The sequence below is a fragment of the Amblyomma maculatum genome, unplaced genomic scaffold (assembly GCF_055883805.1).
Source record: "Amblyomma maculatum isolate TAMU_Amacu unplaced genomic scaffold, ASM5588380v1 scaffold_13, whole genome shotgun sequence".
Taxonomy (NCBI): domain Eukaryota; kingdom Metazoa; phylum Arthropoda; class Arachnida; order Ixodida; family Ixodidae; genus Amblyomma; species Amblyomma maculatum.
The window spans coordinates 2,384,312-2,405,014 of record NW_028146738.1 but is presented as its reverse complement, the minus strand read 5'-3'; the positions used below and the strand labels follow the sequence as shown (position 1 = coordinate 2,405,014).

The window sequence follows — 20,703 nt, the reverse complement described above, 5'->3', positions numbered from 1 at the left end:
GGGAAGGATGGGATCCTGGAATGTTAGTTCTGCCGTTCCAGACATTCGCAGCTTGTGTGCTTGAACTATCTCGACACCCTATGTGCGCAGTCGAATGTTGGCTAGGAGCTCTTTTGAGAAAGTGTTGGATCCACTCCATGAATAACGCCTCCGATGACGTCATCAGGTACCGAAAGATAGACGCTGACTGCTTAAACCTTGCCTTCCAAGAACAGATTTCTTATATGCCGTATGACGTCAACAGTCTCTTCGTATCAAGTGCTGACCAATAACGATGTCGGATCATATTCGAGATGTCACAATCAATTTTGAGAAGTCACACGTACGTTAGGCCTATTGCAAGCGGCCACTACCGCTCCTGAGATTCGGGCGGGCCCGCATTTCTTAACTTCAATGTCCTTCTTGGGTCTTGTAATGATCTTGTAGTCGGCTTTTAGAAGAAGTGGTAGTTTCCTCCTCTTCTGAGATGTTGGCTGATTCACTGGCGGCTAGGCTAGCGACGACTTTGTTTCTTTAGTTTTACGTTTTATGGGCTTTAAGTAGATGTGCTAAGGGAGCATAGACTTTTCCTGTAATCACGACTCGCTCGCCATTTCCTAAGCTTCGAGGATTCTTCTTGCAGATGTTTACATGCTAACGAAGGTCATCCGGCATCCAGGCACGGCCTTCTTCCACTTCCTGAGGACCTGGTACTTGGTAGTCTAAATTCATTTCCTGCTAATTGCGGGAGTTACCTTCGTTTGCGCTCCGTAAATGCAGACCTTTTGGAGCGGCTCCGGTTTGATCTCAGGAATCCATGCTAAATTTGTCGGCTTCACAAGGCCTCGCCATGCATGGCATGGCCACTGCCACCTCGAGATTTCAAGCCCGTAAAAATGTCATGAAAACACTCACGGGCTTCCAAAAAGTCTTGGACAATTGCGCATGGCGTCGCGAAGCTGCTCGGGACAAAATTCCAGGATTCGATTGATTTTTTGTAGAAATTCTACTCTTGTTTGCAGAGCCTAAGCAAACGCGTCCACTCCCATCCACTCTTCCGAGTGGTGTGACCGGCCCTGACAGTCTGTCGTGGAAACTATCACTTGCAGCAGCTTTTGCCTCCTTACTCCTTGGTGGTGCTAAGTGCCTCAAACTTTGTTTCGCCAAGCGAAAGAGAATGCGAGGGGACATATCGGGCAGCCACAGGGAGAAAGGCATCGTCTGTGGTATTTGTTGATGCCGGTATCAGTGAAATCCGCACTCTACGCGGCGTGTCGTCTCGGGAACCCGATGAGAGACTGGCCCAGAACTCGTCCCTCTCCTTTCTCTTCTTGTGAAAAATTCTCTTTGGCTTGTGACTCTCTCGTGGTTTGTGGCCTTCTTTCATACGGTTACATCGGCAAAGGCATGAATGGCGACGCGGCCCAACGGCATAAAGGGCGTGTAAGAGCTGCGCTCTAAAAATCATCCTATATTTTACGCGTCAAGTTTAATTTCTTTACTCAAGTTTCACTTCCTGACACCACATACAATACCACCGTTTCCCACATACTGGCTAGCCTTTGTGCAGTGCGACAAATCACAGAAAGGTCGCGGAACGGTTCGCCCATGGGCACACCGTTTCTGTATTCTTTTGCAACTACGTATGTCCTGCATTTCGCCGCGTTATAATTTCAATTCCAAACGGTATTATCTTCCGAAGCAGCACCGAAAATGGCAGCATAATATTTCTTGGAATGAGACGTTTCCTAACATTTCTAGTACCTACTGTGTATCTGTTTCGAAGGCGGCCAGACTATATCTGCGTTTGAATGGGAGATCGCTTATTGCTTGGGCTAACTATGACCACGTTTCTACATCAAAGAGCATTCTGGCGGGCTAGTTGGTGCATAAGAAATGAGGATAAAAACAGCGCGAAAGCAAAGACGTGACAACTCAAAACAGGCGCTGTGCTACGATAAGGGACCACACAAGGAATAACTTCGAAGTAGCATGGAGGTAAACAGGCCCGATGTAAAACAAATATAATTCGAGTGCATTTTGGCGGGCTTGTTGATGCATTAAGAATGGTGATAAAAACAGCGCGGAAACAAGTACGTCGCGCTGTTTTTATCGCCTTTCTTCTACATATAACCAACATTGGTCCCTTCGCAGGTACTTGACGGCATGTCCATTGAATATCTGGTATCTGTACTGAACAAAAGTGGCTGCGGCTTCACTCGGCTAAGCCCCATTTTGCAAGCCAAAGTTTTGTTATGCTTGGTAATCCATGTTGCTAAGCCAAGTCCAACTCATGAACATAACCTAGTCTACAGAGCGGAGGCTCGATTAAGCATGGTCAGAAACGGTTGGCTGTTGTTGAAATCTTCCATGGCTGTCTCAAAACGTCAAGGAAATGGAACCGAAGCACTGGTTTCAACTCACGACTCCTCCATAGCTGTCTTCGAACGTGAACGAAATGGAGCCGAAGCACTGATTCCAGCGCACGACTCCTCCATGGCTGTCTTCGAACGTCAACGAAACGGAGGCGAAGCACAGATACCAGCGCACGACTCCTCCATGACTGTCTTCGAACGTCAAGGAGACGGAGCAGAAGCACTCGTTCCAACGCACGACTCCTCCATGGCTGTCTTCGAACATCAACGAAACAGAGCCGAAGCACTGATTCCAGCGCACGACTTCTCCATGACTGTCTTCGAACGTCAAAGAGACGCAGCCGAAGCACAGGTTCCAACGCACGACTCCTCCATGGCTATCTTCGAACGTCAAGCAAACGGAGCCGAAGCACTGGTTCCAACGCACGACTCCTCCATGGCTGTCTTCGAACATCAACAAAACAGAGCAGAAGCACTGATTCCAGCGCAAGACTCCTCCATGACTGTCTTCGAACGTCAAGGAGACGCAGCCGAAGCACAGCTTCCAACGCACGACTCCTCCATGGCTATCTTCGAACGTCAAGCAAACAGAGCCGAAGCACTGGTTCCAATGCATGACTCCTACATGGCTCTCTTCGAACGTCAGCGAAACGGAGCCGAATCAGTGATTCCAGCGCAAGACTCCTCCATGGCTGTCCTCGAACGTCAACGAAACGGAGCCGAAGCACTGGTTTCAACGCACGACTCCTCCATGGCTGTTTTCGAACGTCAAGGAAACGGAGCCGAAGCACTGATTCCAACGCACGACTCCTCCATGGCTGTCTTCGAATGTCAAGGAAACGGAGCCAAAGCACTGATTCCAACGCACGACGCCTATATGGCTGTCTTCTAACGTCAAGGAAACGGACCCGAAGCACTGGTTCCAAAGCCCTACTCCTCCATGACTGTCTTCAAACGTCAACGAAACGGAGCCGAAGCGCTCATTCCAACGCACGACTTTTCCGTGGCTCCCTTCGAACATCAACGAAACGGAGGCGAGGCACTGATTCCAGCGCACGACTCCTCCATGGCTGTCTTCGCACTTCAACGAAACGGAGCCGAAGCACTGATTCCAGCGACTCCTCCATGACTGTCTTCGAACGTCTAGGAGACGGAGCCGAAGCACTGGTTCCAACGCACGACTCCTCCATGGCTGTCTTCGAACATCAAGGAAACGGAGCCGAAGCACTGATTCCAGCGCACGACTCCTCCATGGCTGTCTTCGAACGTCAGCGAAACGGAGCCGAAGCAGTGATTCCAGCGCACGACTCCTCCATGACTGTCTTCGAACGTCAAGCAGACGGAGCCGAAGCAGTGGTTCCAACGCCGACTCCTCCATGGCTGTCTTCGAACGTCAAGGAGACGGAGCTGAAGCACTGGTTCCAACGCACGACTCCTCCATGGCTATCTTCGAACGTCAAGCAAACGGAGCCGAAGCACTGATTCCAGCGCACGATGCCTCCATGGCTGTCCTCGAACGTCAAAGAAACGGAGCCGAAGCACTGGTTCCAACGCACGACTCCTTCATGGCTGTCTTCGAACGTCAGCGAAACGGAGCCGAAGTAGTGATTCCAGCGCACGACTCTTCCATGACTGTCTTCCAACTTCAAGGAGACGGAGCCGAAGCACTGGTTCCAACGCACGACTCCTTCATGGCTGTCTTCGAACGTCAACGAAACGGAGCCGAAGCACTGATTCCAGCGCACGACTCCTTCATGGTTGTCCTCGAACGTCAACGAAATGGAGCCGCACAACTGATTCCAACGGACGACTCCTCCATGGCTGTCTTCGAATGTCAAGGAAACGGAGCCAAAGCACTGGTTCCAACGCACGACTCCTCCATGGCTGTCTTCGAACGTCAACGAAACGAAGCCGAAGCACTGGTTCAAACACACGACTCCTCCATTGGTGTTTTCGAACGTCAGGGAAATGGAGCCGAAGCACCGGTTCCAACGCACGACTCCTCCATTACTGTCTTCGAATGTCAAGGAAATGGAGCCGAAGCACTGGTTCCAACGCACGACTCCTCCATGGCTGTCTTCGAACGTCTAGGAAAGGAGCTGAAGCACTGGTTCCAACGCACGACTCCTCCATGGTTGTTTTCAAACGTCAACGAAACGGAGCCGAAGCACTGATTCCAGCGCACCACTCCTCCATCGCTGTCTTCGAACGTCAACGAAACGGAGCCAAAGCACTGGTTTCAACGCACGACTCCTCCATGGCTGTCTTCGAAAGTCAAGGAAACGGAGCCGAAGCACTGATTCCAACGCATGACTCCTCCATGGCTGTCTTCGAATGTCAAGGAAACGGAGCCAAAGCACTGATTCCAACGCACGACGCCTATATGGCTGTCTTCGAACGTCAAGGAAACGGAGCCGAAGCACTGGTTCCAAAGCCCTACTCCTCCGTGACTGTCTTCAAACGTCAACGAAATGAAGTCGAAGCACTGGTTCCAACGCACGACTCCTTCATGGCTGTCTTCGAACGTCAACAAAATGGAGCCGAAGCACTGTTTCCATCCCACGACCCCTTCATGACTTTCTTCGAACGTCAAGGAGACGGAGACGTAGCACTGGTACCAACGCACCACTCCTCCATGGCTGTCTTCGAATTTCAAGGAAACGGAGCCAAAGCACTGGTTCCAACGCACGACTCCTCCATGGTTGTTTTCAAACGTCAACAAAATGGAGCCGAAGCACTGTTTCCAGCGCACGACCCCTCCATGACTGTCTTCGAACGTCAAGGAGACGGAGCCGTAGCACTGGTACCAACGCACGACTCCTCCATGGCTGTCTTCGAATGTCAACGAAACGGAGCCGAAGCAATGATTCCAGCGCACGACTCCTCCATGGCTGTCTTCAAACGTCAGCGAAACGGAGCCGAAGCACTGGTTCCAACGCACGACTCCTCCATGTCTGTGTTCGAACGTCAAGGAAACGGATCCGAAGCACTGGTTTCAACGCACGACTCCTCCATGGCTGTCTTCGAACGTCAAGGAAACGGAGCCGAAGCACTGATTCCAACGCATGACTCCTCCATGGCTGTCTTCGAATGTCAAGGAAACGGAGCCAAAGCACTGATTCCAACGCACGACGCCTATATGGCTGTCTTTGAACGTCAAGGAAACGGAGCCGAAGCACTGGTTCCAAAGCCCTACTCCTCCATGACTGTCTTCAAACGTTAACGAAACGGAGCCGAAGCACTCGTTTCAACGCACGACTCCTTCATGGCTGTCTTCGAACGTCAACGAAACAGAGCCGAAGCAATGATTCCAGCGCACGACTCCTCCATGGCTGTCTTCGAACGTCAATGAAACCGAGCCGAAGCACTGGTTTCAAAGCATGACTCCTCCATGACTGTCTTCGAACGTCAAGGAAACGAAGCTGAAGCACGTGGTGCCAACGCACAACTCCTTCATGGCTGTGTTCGAACGTCAATGAAACCGAGCCGAAGCACTGGTTTCAAAGCATGACTCCTCCATGACTGTCTTCGAACGTCAAGGAAACGAAGCTGAAGCACGTGGTGCCAACGCACAACTCCTTCATGGCTGTGTTCGAACGTAAAGGAAATGGAGCCGAAGCACTGGTTCCAACGCACTACTCCTCCATGACTGTCTTCGAACGTCAAGGAAATGGAGCCGAAGCACTGGTTCCAACACACGACTCCTCCATGACTGTCTTCGAACGTCAAGGAAACGGAGCCGCTGCGCTGGTTCCAACGCACGACTCCTCCATGGCTGTCTTCGAACGTCAAGGAAACTGGTCCGAAGCACTGGTTCCAGCGCACGACTCTTCCAGAGCTGTCTGCGAACGTCACAAAATCAGAGCCGAAGCACTGGTTCTGACGCACGACTCCTCCATGACTGCCTTTGAACGTCAAGGAAATGGTGCCGAAACAATGGTTCCGACGCACGACTCCTCCATGGCTGCCTTCGAACGTCAAGGAAACGTAGCCGCAGCTCTGGTTCCAACGCTCGACTCCTCCGTGGCGGTCGTCGAGTGTCAACGAAACGGAGCCGAAGCACTAGTTCCCACGACTCATCCATGGCTGTCTTCAAACGTCAAGGAAACGGAACCGAAGCACTGGTTCCAATTGCGCACGACTCCTCCTTACTCGTGCTTCCGATTTGTTGCTGGAGATGGTCCTACATCCGCCGGCATCTGGGCTATGCTCACCAGCGTGCTTCCATCTTCATCATCCTCATCAGCAACATGACTACACCCTCTGCAGGACGAAGGTCTCTCCCATATTCCTCCAATTAACACGGACGTGTGCTAGCTTAATCCACTTGACCCCTGCAAACTTAACCTCATCCGCCCACATAACTTTCTGCCGCCCACTCCTACGCTTTCCTTCCATCTCACTATGCATTTATTCTTTCAGTTGCTGGTTTTCATTTAGCGCCTCCAAGACTTATTCTTGCATACGATTTGTAACCTAACACTACGCACCTTTACTCAATTACACAAATTGCACATTTCGAGCTTGCCCACTTACATATGCGGAAAATTATTCGACCAGGCACAAAAGAAAATCGCAGTGACTTAACTTCGCTGAGCCAGGATATACAAAGCAAGAGCATTCGTGTATAAGACCGTGTCGTTTCTCCGTGCTAGTCCTTGTCGCACCTTCTCCTCCGCTTTGCGCCGTTTTTTTGGAAGTCTCCCTTCTCGCTCTTCGGGAGTTTCCATCACTCGTTTAGCTTTCTGAGCCTCATTTTTTTTTCATCTGCCGGTTGTTCACGGCAAGCAATGTCGGCAGGATGAGTAACTTCAGCTTGGGGCAGCAACGCTCGTACTAAGCGTTGTTGCCCCATTCATGGCATATCACTACTGGCTCGGCGCAATTATCAGCGTATATATGCGCCTTCTCAAGCGTGCGGCTGCTCCGCGGCTTATATGCCCCGCTGCGGCTCACTGCCTGAAGAGCATCGCGCATGCGCAGTGAGGAGCATATCTAAGCGATTACGTCCCGCGGGGTGCTCCGTGGAGATCGGCGATGTGTACCGGCACGAATGAAGTTTGCAAGGTGTTGAAGAAGCATGTGTGAGATGTAGGAGAAGAAATGAAGCAGCAACAGAAGAATGGAGCGCCGTCAGCGCCATGCACCGCATGTGTGAAAAAGCGGGCGGCGAACAGACCGCGCGTCGCTAGGCACGCGTTTGAAGGTCAGCTGAAAGATAAACTGCGGCATACACGAAACGCGTCGAAGCTGGCCCAGTGAAGCTTTCGTTTTAAAAAACCTGCCACCTTAGCAGGCTGCAGTGGATATCTTTCTACTCTCCACGCTTGTATGCATGGACAACGCACAAAAAGCCAACACTACTAAGATGGGGTGGTGAGCTCTCAATGCATCATGAACTCAGTGTAGGCTGCCCATTATGCAGCAGTGCTAAGAGAGAATTTTCCGGTGGACTTCTTTGGATCAGGGTTGAAGCCGTAAACAAATACTATGGGTATGGCGCGAGATCATTAATGGCTCCCATATGTGGCTCCACTGGCAATTCCTGGTTCGCGTACGTGTAGTCTCCGCTCGCTTAATTACCAATCCCTTAACCTGTGTCTCTAATATGTCAGACATTTTTATTAGCATAGAGTCCTAGCTACCCCGTTACCCTGCTACCGGTCATAGGCGACCATCCAACATAGGTGTAAAGCCCTGCTTTAACGAAGCCGTACGAACGTGTCTGCGAGGCCTGTGGCATGCGTGCCTGAATCGGCCTCCAAGAGACCTAAAAGTTAATTAGTTCACGATATTATGGCCTGAGGTTACGATGAGGGCATTCGGAGCTGAATGGGGCTGTCCCTAAAGTAATCATATCAGTCCCCTGCGGGGAACACGTGGAAAAAGCCACATTATTCTTTTCATTTACATCCGCTCAGATCCAATATACAGGCGTCAGTATTGGAGTGCATAGACGAGATGAAAAAGGGGGTTTGTTGGCCCATTCACATTAAAGAATGCAGGCCAAATGGGGAAGTACAACTTGGTATACCTGCATCGATCCCGAATGGGAGCAATCGGGGCATATGTGGGAAGCTCTCGAAGGGCTACCAGGGGCCCCTGTTGAGGACCCACATTGGCCACAACGGAGCTCATATGGGTTGCCGTCATTGGAAAAACAGGGAGCCCAATTTCAGAGGTTACTTAGTGCTACATGGGATGCAATAAATATGCGTGCCATCTCCAGTTTCGCGCTGCCCCAGCTTCGTTATAAAGACAAGAGTTAGCGTCCGGATTTCGCCAACCTTTCCCTACTGAATCCCTTCAGGGAGCGTGACGTCATGTGACTAGCATTAAATTACGCCGCACGCGTCAGCTCTGACTTCGGCCGCTGAGCGCGCCGTGTTTTGTTTCGGAGCGGGGCGAAGGAAAAGGGATGTCGAAGGAAGGGGCGCTCGGAGCGCGCCCTGGGCTGGTGAGCAAAGTGGCGAACAGCAAAGTAGCAAGCAAAATCTTTGCGAGAACCCGAGTTCGCGACGCACAAGCCAATAGAGGAGGGCAAGGGAGAAGCTTTCAGCAGCGTTCTTTGCTCACCCCTCCTCCCTTCCCTTTCCGCAGCGCATCGAGCTGCGCGAGTGAGCGGCGAACCCCGGAGCCGGCTGGAAGGGGGAGCGCAGGATCGCGGCCGACGACGAATCGCGGATCGGTCAGTGAGTCTCGTGCTGGCCGCGGCAGCGCACGCTCGGCTTTGCGCTGCTGGCCTCGGCGACGCCGGCGGCAGCGTCTCGCGGAACGGCTGCGCGCCTGCGCGCTCTTCCATAATCTTCTATCACTTAATAGATCCGAGCGTCTGACGACGACCACTCCGCGCCACTGTAGCTTCTAGGGCCTCGACGCGCACTTTCGCTGAGCTTCCCGCTGCTGCTACTGCTGCACCTGCCTGCGACCGCAACTGGAGCGGCGCTAGCCCGTCGCGGCCGCTCTCCCGGAAGACCGAACTTTGACCGTCGAGAAGTAGTAGCAAGACCGCAGCTTAAAGTGCGACGGCAAGTTGTTCGTCGTTGCATAAATAGTTTGGCTGCACTTTCATTTTTCTGCGACCACTCGAAGCGTTCTCACCGCTGCGATCATGGGAAAAAAGAACAGCAAGCTGAAGGCTGAGCGCCTTTTCAAGCTGGTCAACGAGACATACTGTGAGTACTCGCCTTTCTTGCTTTTTTCAGCCGCGCATTCTTTTACCGCTCCTAGTTAGTTACGTGTAGCAACGATTTGACCACGGTCTGCAATGAACTATTTTCTCTGAGTTGAACTAAAATGCAGTTACGTCACCGTAGTCGAAAAGTCGGTGTATCTTTCTTTTTCGGATAACTATATTGCAGATCACGTTATTTAACTTCGCGGGTGGCCTCTGGAAAAAGTGTCGGAGCGCATAAGGCATTTACTAGGAAGTCCCACTACTGCAAGCATTTATCATCAGCAAACATTTATGAGATAATAGTTTTATCGCTGAATATATTTTAAGCAATGCCTGCGACCTTGGGGAGGTTCGGAGCATAAGCGTTGCCTAGCTTGCGGTGCGCGCTCTAGCTGTTCTTGAGACATTGAAAGACAATAACCAGAAAACAAGTCACCACAGGAACGTCTACACTAGATCGCTTCGTATGCTAGTGCTACATCCTGCTAAGCGTGAAAAGCGGAAGCCTCCGTATTTTCTTTTTGTCAAGCCTGAACGCTCTAAATTGCACCTTAATACATCTATGTCTTGAAAACTTGCGAAAGGTCTGCAAAATTAACATTACGCACCAGAAATTTCTCGTCTTCTTCATGCGAAAAAAAAAAAAAAAGCTTTGGCCGCTATTAACTTTGCGAATAATTCTAAAGTCCAAGCTCGCACTTCTTTTCGCGCAAAAATAGGAACATTTCTCTTTCGATCATCTGTCATGGAGCGCTGACTGATTGCAAGGATCATGCGACAAATCGGCCGCATGCATGCTTCGAAGAAGGTAAGAAAATATTTAAGAACAAAATCTTTTTTCGATAAAATTTACTTTTGGCAGCCAGCAAAACGATGCTCGGTTCGGAATACCACGGACAGTTTTGAGAGCGTCTGCTCGTCATGTTTTATCGTCGATTTGTATTTTCGCGTAGCGGAAAGTTGCCAGCGTGAAGGCGGGAGGCCGTATGTTCAACTTGCGTTGAACATAGGACATCTTTGCCATCTTCCTTTTTTGTTTTTTCGCCTACATTTTTTGTGCTGGCTTGGGCGTGATTTACTGCATTCAATTTTAAAAAGAAACATTGCTTACCGCGCTTGAAAAACGTGAAGGCAATGACATCCTTACGAGACTGTGTGGGAAGCCCCCCATATTCAAAAAGCACTTGGAAAAATTGGAACCTTCTACGCTGCGCATATCTTTAGGCAGAAGTCAGTTACCCACTAACACGGAAAGTTGAGCTAGTTGGTACATATTTTTAAGGAATAACAGCGCGGAGACGAAGGACGAGGAAGAAGCGCAGGTGTTGTCTTCTTCCTCGTCCTTCGTCTCCGCGCTGTTATTCCTTAAAAAGAAGTCAGTTACATGCGCAGAAGTAACTGCGCATATATCGAAAAGCCACGACACAAGTCTGGCGTCTTTTATACATGCAGAAATATATAAGCATGCTGCTGTACAACGTCAAACATTCAGCTGAGGATGCAGTCACGCGGTTGGCGAATCGGTATACTGTTTCGCGAAGTCTCTGTCGGAAACTGCTTCGCTCGCTCCGAAGACACTTCGTTTCTGAGGCTCGAGTAATGTTTGAGCGCTATCGCGCAGGCTCAGATTGAGCTGTCATTTTTACGAACTTTGAAAATTTGCGCTGACTCGGTTCCCGTTTTCACGACCGGTGATCAATGATTCCTATCCGAGTGCTTGATAAGGGTCGCGCAAGGCAAAATTGGCCGGATGAACTGCTGGATGCCATGAGGATAGCAGGCGCGGTCAGATGCGCAGTTAATGGCGCTGCGTTCTTTATTCGCTGCAATGTGTCGGAAACATTAAGCGCTAGAACTTTATGGCGGCAGTTAGTGAAACTGCGTGCAGCGTATAGCGCCTATCAGATGGAAGCCGCAGCTGGACCAGAAAAATAGTGTCCGTGATGAGGGGCAGGTGGCGCTTGCACGACGTCATGCACTCGAAGTGTTCCGAGTGAAAAGAGAGTGCAAAGATGAAAAGAAAGTGACGATTCTGTGGACGACTGCCATTAACCGACTGTTTTCACTCACGCACATGCCCCTCGCCCAGTATGCATAAAAGAGGCGCTCCCTATGTCTGTCATCTCGACAGCCCGCGTTTCGCTTACCCTGGAATGTTTTAGGCGTTAGAGCTACTGATGGTCTCGATTCGCGTCTTTTGTTACTTTTTACTGTGCTGCATTTGCGGAAAGCGAAGATGCCTTAATATACAGTTTAAAAGAAAGCTACCGCTAAATAATTGTGTTCAAAGTGACATCTGCATTCTGTTCGTTCCCGTGCGTACATAAGTAAACGGAGCGCGCATTTCCGTTCAAATTAAATCACGCTTTCTGCACTGGAGATAAGAAAACGATATTTGTCCAAGTAAAAAGGCACTAGAGCCTACTACCGATTCGCACATAACATGACTGCCAGTTTCAATTATGCAACGCGTGAAAATTTTTAAAAGCAAATCGCGTGCTCCGTTTACTTTTGTCCGCAGGAGTACACTGATGGGAACCCGTCTATCACATCCGACGGCAGCAGTACCAGGCAGTTACTGTCGAAATAACAAGGCTTCTTGGTTTTTTAAAATAAATATTTGACTTATTTCACGTTTAAACGGTGGCAGTTTGCCTAATAGAAACAATAGACTGGAGCAATGTAACGAGCTTCGAATGATTGAAGCTTAGTGAATGACGGCACCATTTTTTGTCATACGAAATAGCACGCTTGATGTTACAGCGTGAGGCGGCTTTTCCCACCAGTACTTATTTATCCTCACCAACTACAATGACACCACATATTGCACACCGTCTCCGGAGGCGCGTATCCTAATGGCGTAGATACATATGCCAGGGTTTACTGCTGCTAATCTTGCAGCGCGACTTGTCGACGCCTAAAGTCTTGCTGCAATTGAGTGTTGATGCCTGGGTTTACCTAGAAGCCTGTTCGCTTTGCTGCCTGGCCTTCATAGTCATAGTTGCACATCTGTTATTTTCCTGTCTTATATTATATTATTCTTACATAATGGCTAGTGCTTTTTGGTTATCTTAGCTTAAACTCGACAGAGTTCGCAGTTTGCCTCTTAGTGCAATGTTCGCTGGTGGTTTCACGTACGACTTTCAATGAGAAGGTAATTAAATTTCCTGCCGTTTTCCATCAATGCGTATATATATATTTCCGCCCACCTTTGAAGCAACTCAACATGACCTGGCTCTTCCCAGTGAGTTTTTAAGAAACACAGCGGTTGCAGTAGTTCTCTAATTTTACATCAAGAAACGCCTCTAGTTTGGAAAGTGTATACGCACTTGAGATAATTGACACTGAATAAACATTCGGTAAATTGCAAATATGAGGTTGTGGTGGTTGGTGTAGGGAGAATCGAAGTTTCCGGGGCCTTACAGATTCAGTGTTTAGAATTGTGGGTGGCGGACGGTGGTCCTTAGGCCCCGAACATGAATTGTGCACCCCCCTTCCTCGGAGTCTTTTTTTTTTTTTGCAATTAGGCCAGGGTTCGTTTATTGGACACTGTACGCTCCGATCTCGAGCCAAGTAGCAAATGGATAGAGTGAGGAACCTTGGAATAGTCAGCCATGTTTGAGCAGTTGGCCAAATTGGCTTTAGGTTGCTTATGTTGTGCAAAGTAATCCTTATTTTCGGTAACAAAGCGCGCGCCTTTAGCCTGGCATTCCTGTTTAGTCGGTACCTTTCGGAAGTAAGTCCCGTGAATACTGCCATAGGTCTGGCTTGGTTTGGTATGTAGGGGTTTAACGTCCCAAAACGATTAGGGCAATGAGGGACGCAGTAGTGGAGAGCTCCGGAATGTTCGACTACCTGGGATCCTTTAACCTGAAATGACATCGGACAGCACACGGGCTCCTTGTTCTTAGCCTCCATCGAAAAGCTGCCGCCGCGGCCGGGATTCGATCCCGCATCCATGGATTCAGCAGCCGAGCGCCGTAACCAATGAACCATAGCAATAGGTCTGGTGTAATATTAAACCATTACATTACCAGTGATGTCAAGCGATTGTTAGCAAGCGCTCTCCTAACGCATCATGAGAGCAGCTGGAATTTTGAAACAATGCTGTCTTAGTGAATAACACTGCGGTCGCTGATCTGGCTGGCCGTCTTAAACGAAACAATTTGTTCAAATTCTGGGGATCACCTTCACGATGAAAAATTTTCAATAATAAACTGAAATGAAGAAATAAGGGTTTGACGGCATGTCCGGATGTTTGTAATACGTGTTATGCGACACTAGGACAAATTAACAGGTCACACCTGTTGAAAAACAGAGGCGGCTAGTGCATTGGAGAATTAAAAAATCTCTGATGACGTCAGCTTTAAATGGGAATTTATTTTTGGACACATTGTGAATTTTTCAGCTTACAATCAGACTGAAAGTGAAATTTGGAATGAAATGAAATGGGCTTCAAAATAAAGCATGGTGGACTTCGGTGAATAGTTGCATTTTGGCATGTTCCATTCAGTCAAGCTGGTAGCACTTCAATAAAAAAAAAAATGTTTAACCAAAAAAAATTCAGTGTGAGCTAAATGACCGTGCTTTTTTTATTTTTTGCTTTGGTAAGTGAGGCGCTACGTAACATCTACATCGACAAAGATGCGTACCGAGGGAAACGGGCAAACGCACACAGGTGCGGGGATGCGTATGATACAATTCGCTATGCTGTCTACTTGTTGGCGTATAAACTTTGAAAGTTTTGTGCAGCCATCGGCCAATATTTCAAGTGCGGAGGCGCCCGGAGGAGAGTTTTTAGGCGCTTTGTGTGGATTGAATTGACCGCTATCGAATCGAGCAGATTTGCCTGGGGCGAAAAAGTAGCTGCATTGAAGACATTAAAGGGGCTAGAAGTGTACGTTAATTGCGCTAGGCGAAAGAAAAGCAGAAACGAGGTTTTCTGAAATAATGGTGATAGACGTAATTCAGCATTTACGCCTGCCCATTTCTTTATTACGTTTTCTCTAGCTGCACTTAGGGACTTTGTCGCGGTCCCTATTCTCTGTTCCACACTGTTCACTGACATTACTGACTGACCGTTTGGCAAGCGCTTACTTTCGTGGGCTTGAATGAAAGACATACATTTGGTGGCCGACGTTTGTGTGAGTCCGAGATACTGGGCGCGCGCAGACCAATTTGCATTGGCCATGTTTTATTCGTTTGTTGCTCACGTTCAGGAAAGAAAAATGTGAGGAAGACGCAGTTGACATCCTGATTATAGCTTAAGAGGCCGATAACGTACTATAGCCTCGGAGCACAAGAAGAGCTCTGCTATCATGGATATCTTTTATGTGATCACCTTAGCCGATTCCTTTCCCCAGCATTGTCTCCAGATAGTATTTTCGTTTCACTTTTCGATTGACTACTCTATGCCACTGTATAGATAGTGGCTCAGGATAGTCAATCGAAAAATTATCAAAATTTACTGCAGATGGCTGGAAATAAAGTGTCTACGAACTTTAATAGAAAATCCTCTTGTGGTCTCGTAAAACCCTTGTACTTTCTCTCATCGGCTGTGTACTTTCCACTAGCTATTGTTTCGAAATTTTTGAAAGCTTGAAGTGAAGTGACGAGTAAAAAAAAAAAAACGTTTTGCTAGTGCGCAGATAGGTTGCAAAACTTAGCACAATGAATTTCGTCCCTGCTCTCAACTGGCTTTTCGTTTCACTGTCCGCACTTGCACCTGGAGATTATTTTTCTAGTGTCCTTGATGGTAAAGTTCTTTCATCTAAAGCGTTGGCGCTGCATTCGTCAGCACATTACCCGACACCCATCGCTGGCTGAGGTAAGGTCTCAAACTGCTTTGTGTGAATCAGGGGGCAATTTTACACCGGGGGCGTGCTCTGTGGCCGGTCCTTCATGCTCAAGATGTTTCCATGACGTCATCAATGTCTCGAACAATCAGAAAATTTCACCGTTCATGTTCCCGGACGGGAAGTGGATATTTTCGAAAGCAAAAATTCTCAAACAGCAGCTACTTTTTCGATTGCGTATAATTTTTCATACTTGGCACGCTCCCGTGTAAGCAGGCTAATGCCAACCGCCTCATTCTACAATTATCAACTTGCTGCGTGCACCCATGGTGCAGCTTTGTACCACTTGAAAAAATAAAAATGGTAAAGTTTTAGCGTACGTAAACCGAATAAAACGGGCGAAAGATTTGCACTCATGCATTCTGAAGTTGGTGGAAACGATTGCGGGCAATGTAGGTACATTGCTAAACTGTATTGCTGTCCGCACGCGGAGCTATCGACGGTGACGAAGACTGCACCGATCCATACTTGCTTCCTACGAGCAATTCTTGCATTCGAATCCGCTCTGTTTCGGTCCCTTTTTTTATTTCTGCGTCCGAGCTCGGCATAAGGAAACTAAAACCGTAAGATAAGCAGCGACCAGACGTATACGCTCGGTTTTTGCGTATTCATTGCGTCAGCATACTTACCCTTTCGACGCGTGCTATAAGCTATAGTGGAATGTTGAGGAATAACTTCGTGGCGCCTTTCATACCGCAAACTAACAAAAAAAAAAGCAAATAACCTAGCAAACTGAACGAATCGTGGCCTACCTCTGATTCACTGCTCTGGTGACGCGACAGGCAACACTTTTCACATCACGTTTATGAGTCTGTGCACTGCCGCCTGTCTATGTTTTCGCATAAACTCATTCAAGGCTGGTGTACGGGCATGACATGAAGTTTTTGTATTTCTATGAAAGAGAAGTATTAGGCTTGAGGGGATCAAGCTTCTAGCCTAGGTGTCAAAGAGAAGCCTGGACTGCGGTGTGCAGTTGCGCATGTAGACTACAATTGTATTCGTACCGTGAAAAACGTGTAATTCAGAACTTTTTTTGCTAGGATATGGACAATGTCTACTATGTGTCTGATGGGGAAGCGGCAACCTGTATTACGCATTACATTCTGCAGGAGAGACGCGTGCAATTCCTTATTTGCATAGACATGTGCATTCTCTGAGATTATTCATGCAAATCACATCGTGATCATTTCCTGTCTGTTCTCACTAATTCATTTCCTCCCCCTCCGCCCTTGCTTTGACTAGAAGGCTGGGGGCCACGCTTCCAGTAGCCGAGCTCTCCGTGTTTCCTGCCGTAAGTTCTCTTTTAAGCGCCTCACACCGTAAATGTAACCACTTTGCTGCAGGTATCCACCATAACTATTTTATTCTACATGATGTTAAGGCAACTCGGCCCAGAGCAGATATGTTCCCTCCTGTTCGATGTATTCCACTATCACTCTCCTTTGTTTCGTGCTTAAGTGCTTTCACTCCCCCACTGCTATTGCGCCCTCCTATCATACGATATGTGCTCAGTACTCTTTCCATTTGAAACCACATTGTGGTTGCGTATCGGCCCGTTATCCCTTCACTCGCGTTACAAACTAAAGTAAACATGATTTCAAAGGCATATTTCTCTTCCCTTCTTTCAACCCCCTCCCTCCCCTCCCCTCCCCTCCCTTGCACCCATGTTCTTGTCTGACGTGTTTTAGTTGCGGAGGGTAACGAGTGCAAGTTTTTCCGCTTCAGTGGAAGTCCCTTTAACTGGCGATCGCATGCAAAAGAATCAGACTGGCTTTGACCGTAAAACAAACACACGGTGAAGGATCAACTTTAGATAATAGTTGGATTTTATTTCTCAACCAAGTAGAGTATACAGATTCGTCTGCATGACGCTTGCAGTAGAGGTGGGCAAAGCGGCTCACTTTAGTGTGCGGCTCAGAACGGCTCACTTATATCTGTTTTGCTGAGGAACGAGCAGGGGCCTATTGGAGAGAAACATGACTATCTCATTCTCGTTCACTGATCCGCGCCTGTTCGACCTCCCGAAACTCAACGAAAGTGTAGACATATTTGTGTCATCATTCTACCTCCCTCCATAGGGACTACAAAATCCAAGTAAACAGCAACATCCGTTTTTTTCTTTTTTTTAGATGCGGTTCTTTCTCTTTGAATACACATTTTTTACTGAAGGTGCACCTATTTTCCAAGAGAGGATTTCATTCATTTCTTAGCCTATCGTTTCAAAATTATCTGAATTCATCGACCATCATGCACCACACAGAGTAATCCCTAATAAATACTTGGAGCCATGAATTTCTAAAAACAGCCCAAACTTTCATATGGACTGACCCTGTAAATATAGATAGTGACGATATAGACAGGTATTGATAGTAAATTATAAATATAGAGAAAGCAGATTAACTGATTTGAGGTTTCTCTTATATTCCCGAAGACAATGAATTCAGGAGGAGCTTGAAGTGTAATATAAATGCATCGCGTTTTTTTTTTTTTTTTTTTTTTTGTAATGCAGTGGTGCGCTTTATAGCTCGAGTCCGCGTGAGCCCTTTTTCTCTTTTCTAAATTGCGCTTTTTGTACCCCCCCCCCCTCCTCCCACTTTTTTTTTTGCATTCTCTAGGTCAATCTTTCATCGTATATTCTTATAACCTGTTGTTCAACTTTGCGGCAGTTTTTCTCAAGGCCCACGGCTCTCAGTCCCTCCGTTTCTCCCGTTGTTTTCTTTCCATCTGGCGACAGGTTTCTCCCCCGGTTCCCTAACTCAAACTTGACCAGCCTTCCTGTTTTCGCCGCCGCACATACACACGCCGATCGTATTTCATTCATTCGTTATTTTGTGTCTACTTCAAGCCGCATCACTGGCCATTCAGGCTGTGACGTGTGGTTTTAATTTTCCAAGGCAACCGTTTCCCGCTTAGAGCACACGACGCGCGGCAGTCAATGCTGTTTGTTTGTTACCAAACCGGAGTTTTTTTTTCTGCTTGGTTGGGTGCGAAAGTGCCTATGCATTCGACATTCGCCTTGTTGGAATGCAGCTTGAGAGAACTACACATAACAAGCATGGAAAGCAGAACAAAAGGCGCACAAAACCGGCGACGACCACCCGAAGCATACAAGCTGCATTACGGCTGCCATGTCACCGGCGCATAGCCTCGACACGGCGGCGAAGCAACTGACCGCGCTCCGCCTGTCTGCAGTCGACGGCGTCCGGAGGATCCTGCAGACGCAGACTTTGATCCACCCATGCCTCCCCACTGGAGTTGCTTTCTCATACTGCTAATAGATGTTGCTGAAGTCACAGCAAGCAGAAGACCGGACTGTTGCAGAAATGTTCCTGACGGCTCACTGAACGACGGCTGTCCAAAAGAACCGCCGCTCACGGTTCCTGGCGACTCACGGAAAGAGCGGCTCTCCAAAAGAACCGCCCGCTCACTTTTATTGAGCCGCCGCTCAACCGCTGTTTTGAAAGAGCCGCTCAAATGATAGGGCTCGCTCCTAAGCGACCCATCTCTAGCTTGCAGCTCACGAGGCTCAACAGCGCCCAGAACGAAGAGGCCGCAGTCCGGAGATACGCACTCAGTTCGCATTAACGCGGTTGCTTCAAAAGCCCCGTGCTGCAGATGATCCCGCATTGCCGGCGTTGTCAAGAAAACAAAAATCACTGGCACGATTCTTGCAGGCTGTAGCTAGCAGGTGAAGGGGGCCGCGAGCAGTAATTTTTCGGGTTGGGTAACTTGACGAGACCGCATGACATGGAAAGAACTGCCAACTCGGGCATCTGCTTTGAGATGGGAGGCTGGGATGGGAATCGAGCTCATCGTGGAACGCTCTGGTCCAGAGTTCGACACGCTGCCCGTAGAGGCTACGGGAGCACGTTCTTACAGCTTGGTTAAAGCGGGATTCTACATCTTTGTCAGATGGTCATTCACGTAATTGGGTCGATACAACTGTATGCTAATGGTACGTCTGAGATAACCGAGCCATAGATTAAGGGATTAATGATTAAGCAGGCTTCAAAGTGCATGTACACGAGTGAGGGTCCGAAAAGGGCGCACAGACGTGAGCATGCAGGGGCGTCCTGCCCAGGCGGAGTTTAAGTGGACCCGTCATTTCTTCCTTGGCTGCTCACTCCCTCCTCGTTCTCTGCCTGTCATTAGTGGAATGTTTGTGGTGAAGCAGTAAAAGATGCAACTTATTTGTGCTCAGTCGATAATGAGTGGTGAAAGTTATGCAATAGTACGCCGTCGAGTCCATCTCAGGAGCTCGAGGTAAAGCAGCTGTCGAACACAAAGCTGTTTTGGGGCCACAAGTGGTAATAAATCTTCAGATGCCCCTTGCTCCCTCCATGTCTTTGGTCCGCTGACATTTTAGAGGGCCGTGACCGGATATGACACCACATGTCGTGGAAAGACGGGGGGGGGGGGGGGGGGGGGGGTATGGGGAGAAGGATGGAGGCTCTCTTATGTGCCTTGTGGCCTTGTGGGTAGAACTGAACGTCGTTGGGTGAAGTTCACCCCTTTTTATTTTTATTTTCGGCCCTTCTCCATGGCGCAACAGCCGTGCGGCAGTCATCGCGGAGTGTACCATTCCGATTCACTGAATTAGAGCAGGGCGCTCACGCGTTTGCCGTAATGCGCCGCTTAGTGGATGCCTCTTCCGAATTTTTTGCGCTAAAAACTTATACCAAAAAGAAAATGTTCTACCAGTGCCAACCTGCGTATTATTATAGATTGAGTGAGCTCTAGAGGAAAGGCGGTCATGAGGCTTTGACTAAGAGACAGTCATCTCTGGGCACGAACGCGAGTCATGCTACGCTAGCCGAACGTAAACGGATATGCTTAACTGGAATAGGATTAACGTCACCTGGCACACACGTCCGGTTACGTTTCAAAAGTGGGAGTGCAAGAAGAGATTGCACATTACTGCGGTGTTTGGGTAGGGAATTTTATTGGAATAAAGTGATCGTGGCTAAGATGAGATGGGGTACATTTATATATTACGAAGGCAGTCCTTTGTCTTATAGCGAACTTAATCTTCCTGATTAGGATGGAAGGATTGCGAGATGCTGATTTCACAATCTGAAGAAATATTGTATTTTAAGTCAGCGCCGGCAAAGTGCAGCTGAAGAAAATGAATAGACTGCAAGATATCCTTTTTATTTGTGAGGTTGCCACCAGCATGAAGATTGAATAATAAAGCATTTTGAATCGAGCAAGCGCTCGGGACCATTGTCTGTCTCTCATTCGGTGAGGAATGATGCGCCTCTCTTTATTTCTATAACTCTTGAAAGCACATCCCATCTCTCAGTAAACGATTCAGATA

At 48.4% G+C, this 20,703-nt stretch overlaps 1 protein-coding gene across 1 annotated transcript in view; it reads left to right on the top strand.

Annotated features, from left to right (window-relative positions):
- Positions 1-9,011: 9,011 nt before the first annotated feature.
- LOC146172101 (frequenin-1-like) overlaps positions 9,012-20,703 on the top strand; it is a 254,253-nt gene continuing 242,561 nt past the window's right edge. Inside the window, exon 1 of the mRNA XM_084585869.1 lies at positions 9,012-9,529. Within this exon, the coding sequence (XP_084441995.1) occupies positions 9,466-9,529 (64 nt within the window). The 5' untranslated portion in view covers positions 9,012-9,465. The remainder of the gene's footprint in view (positions 9,530-20,703) is intronic.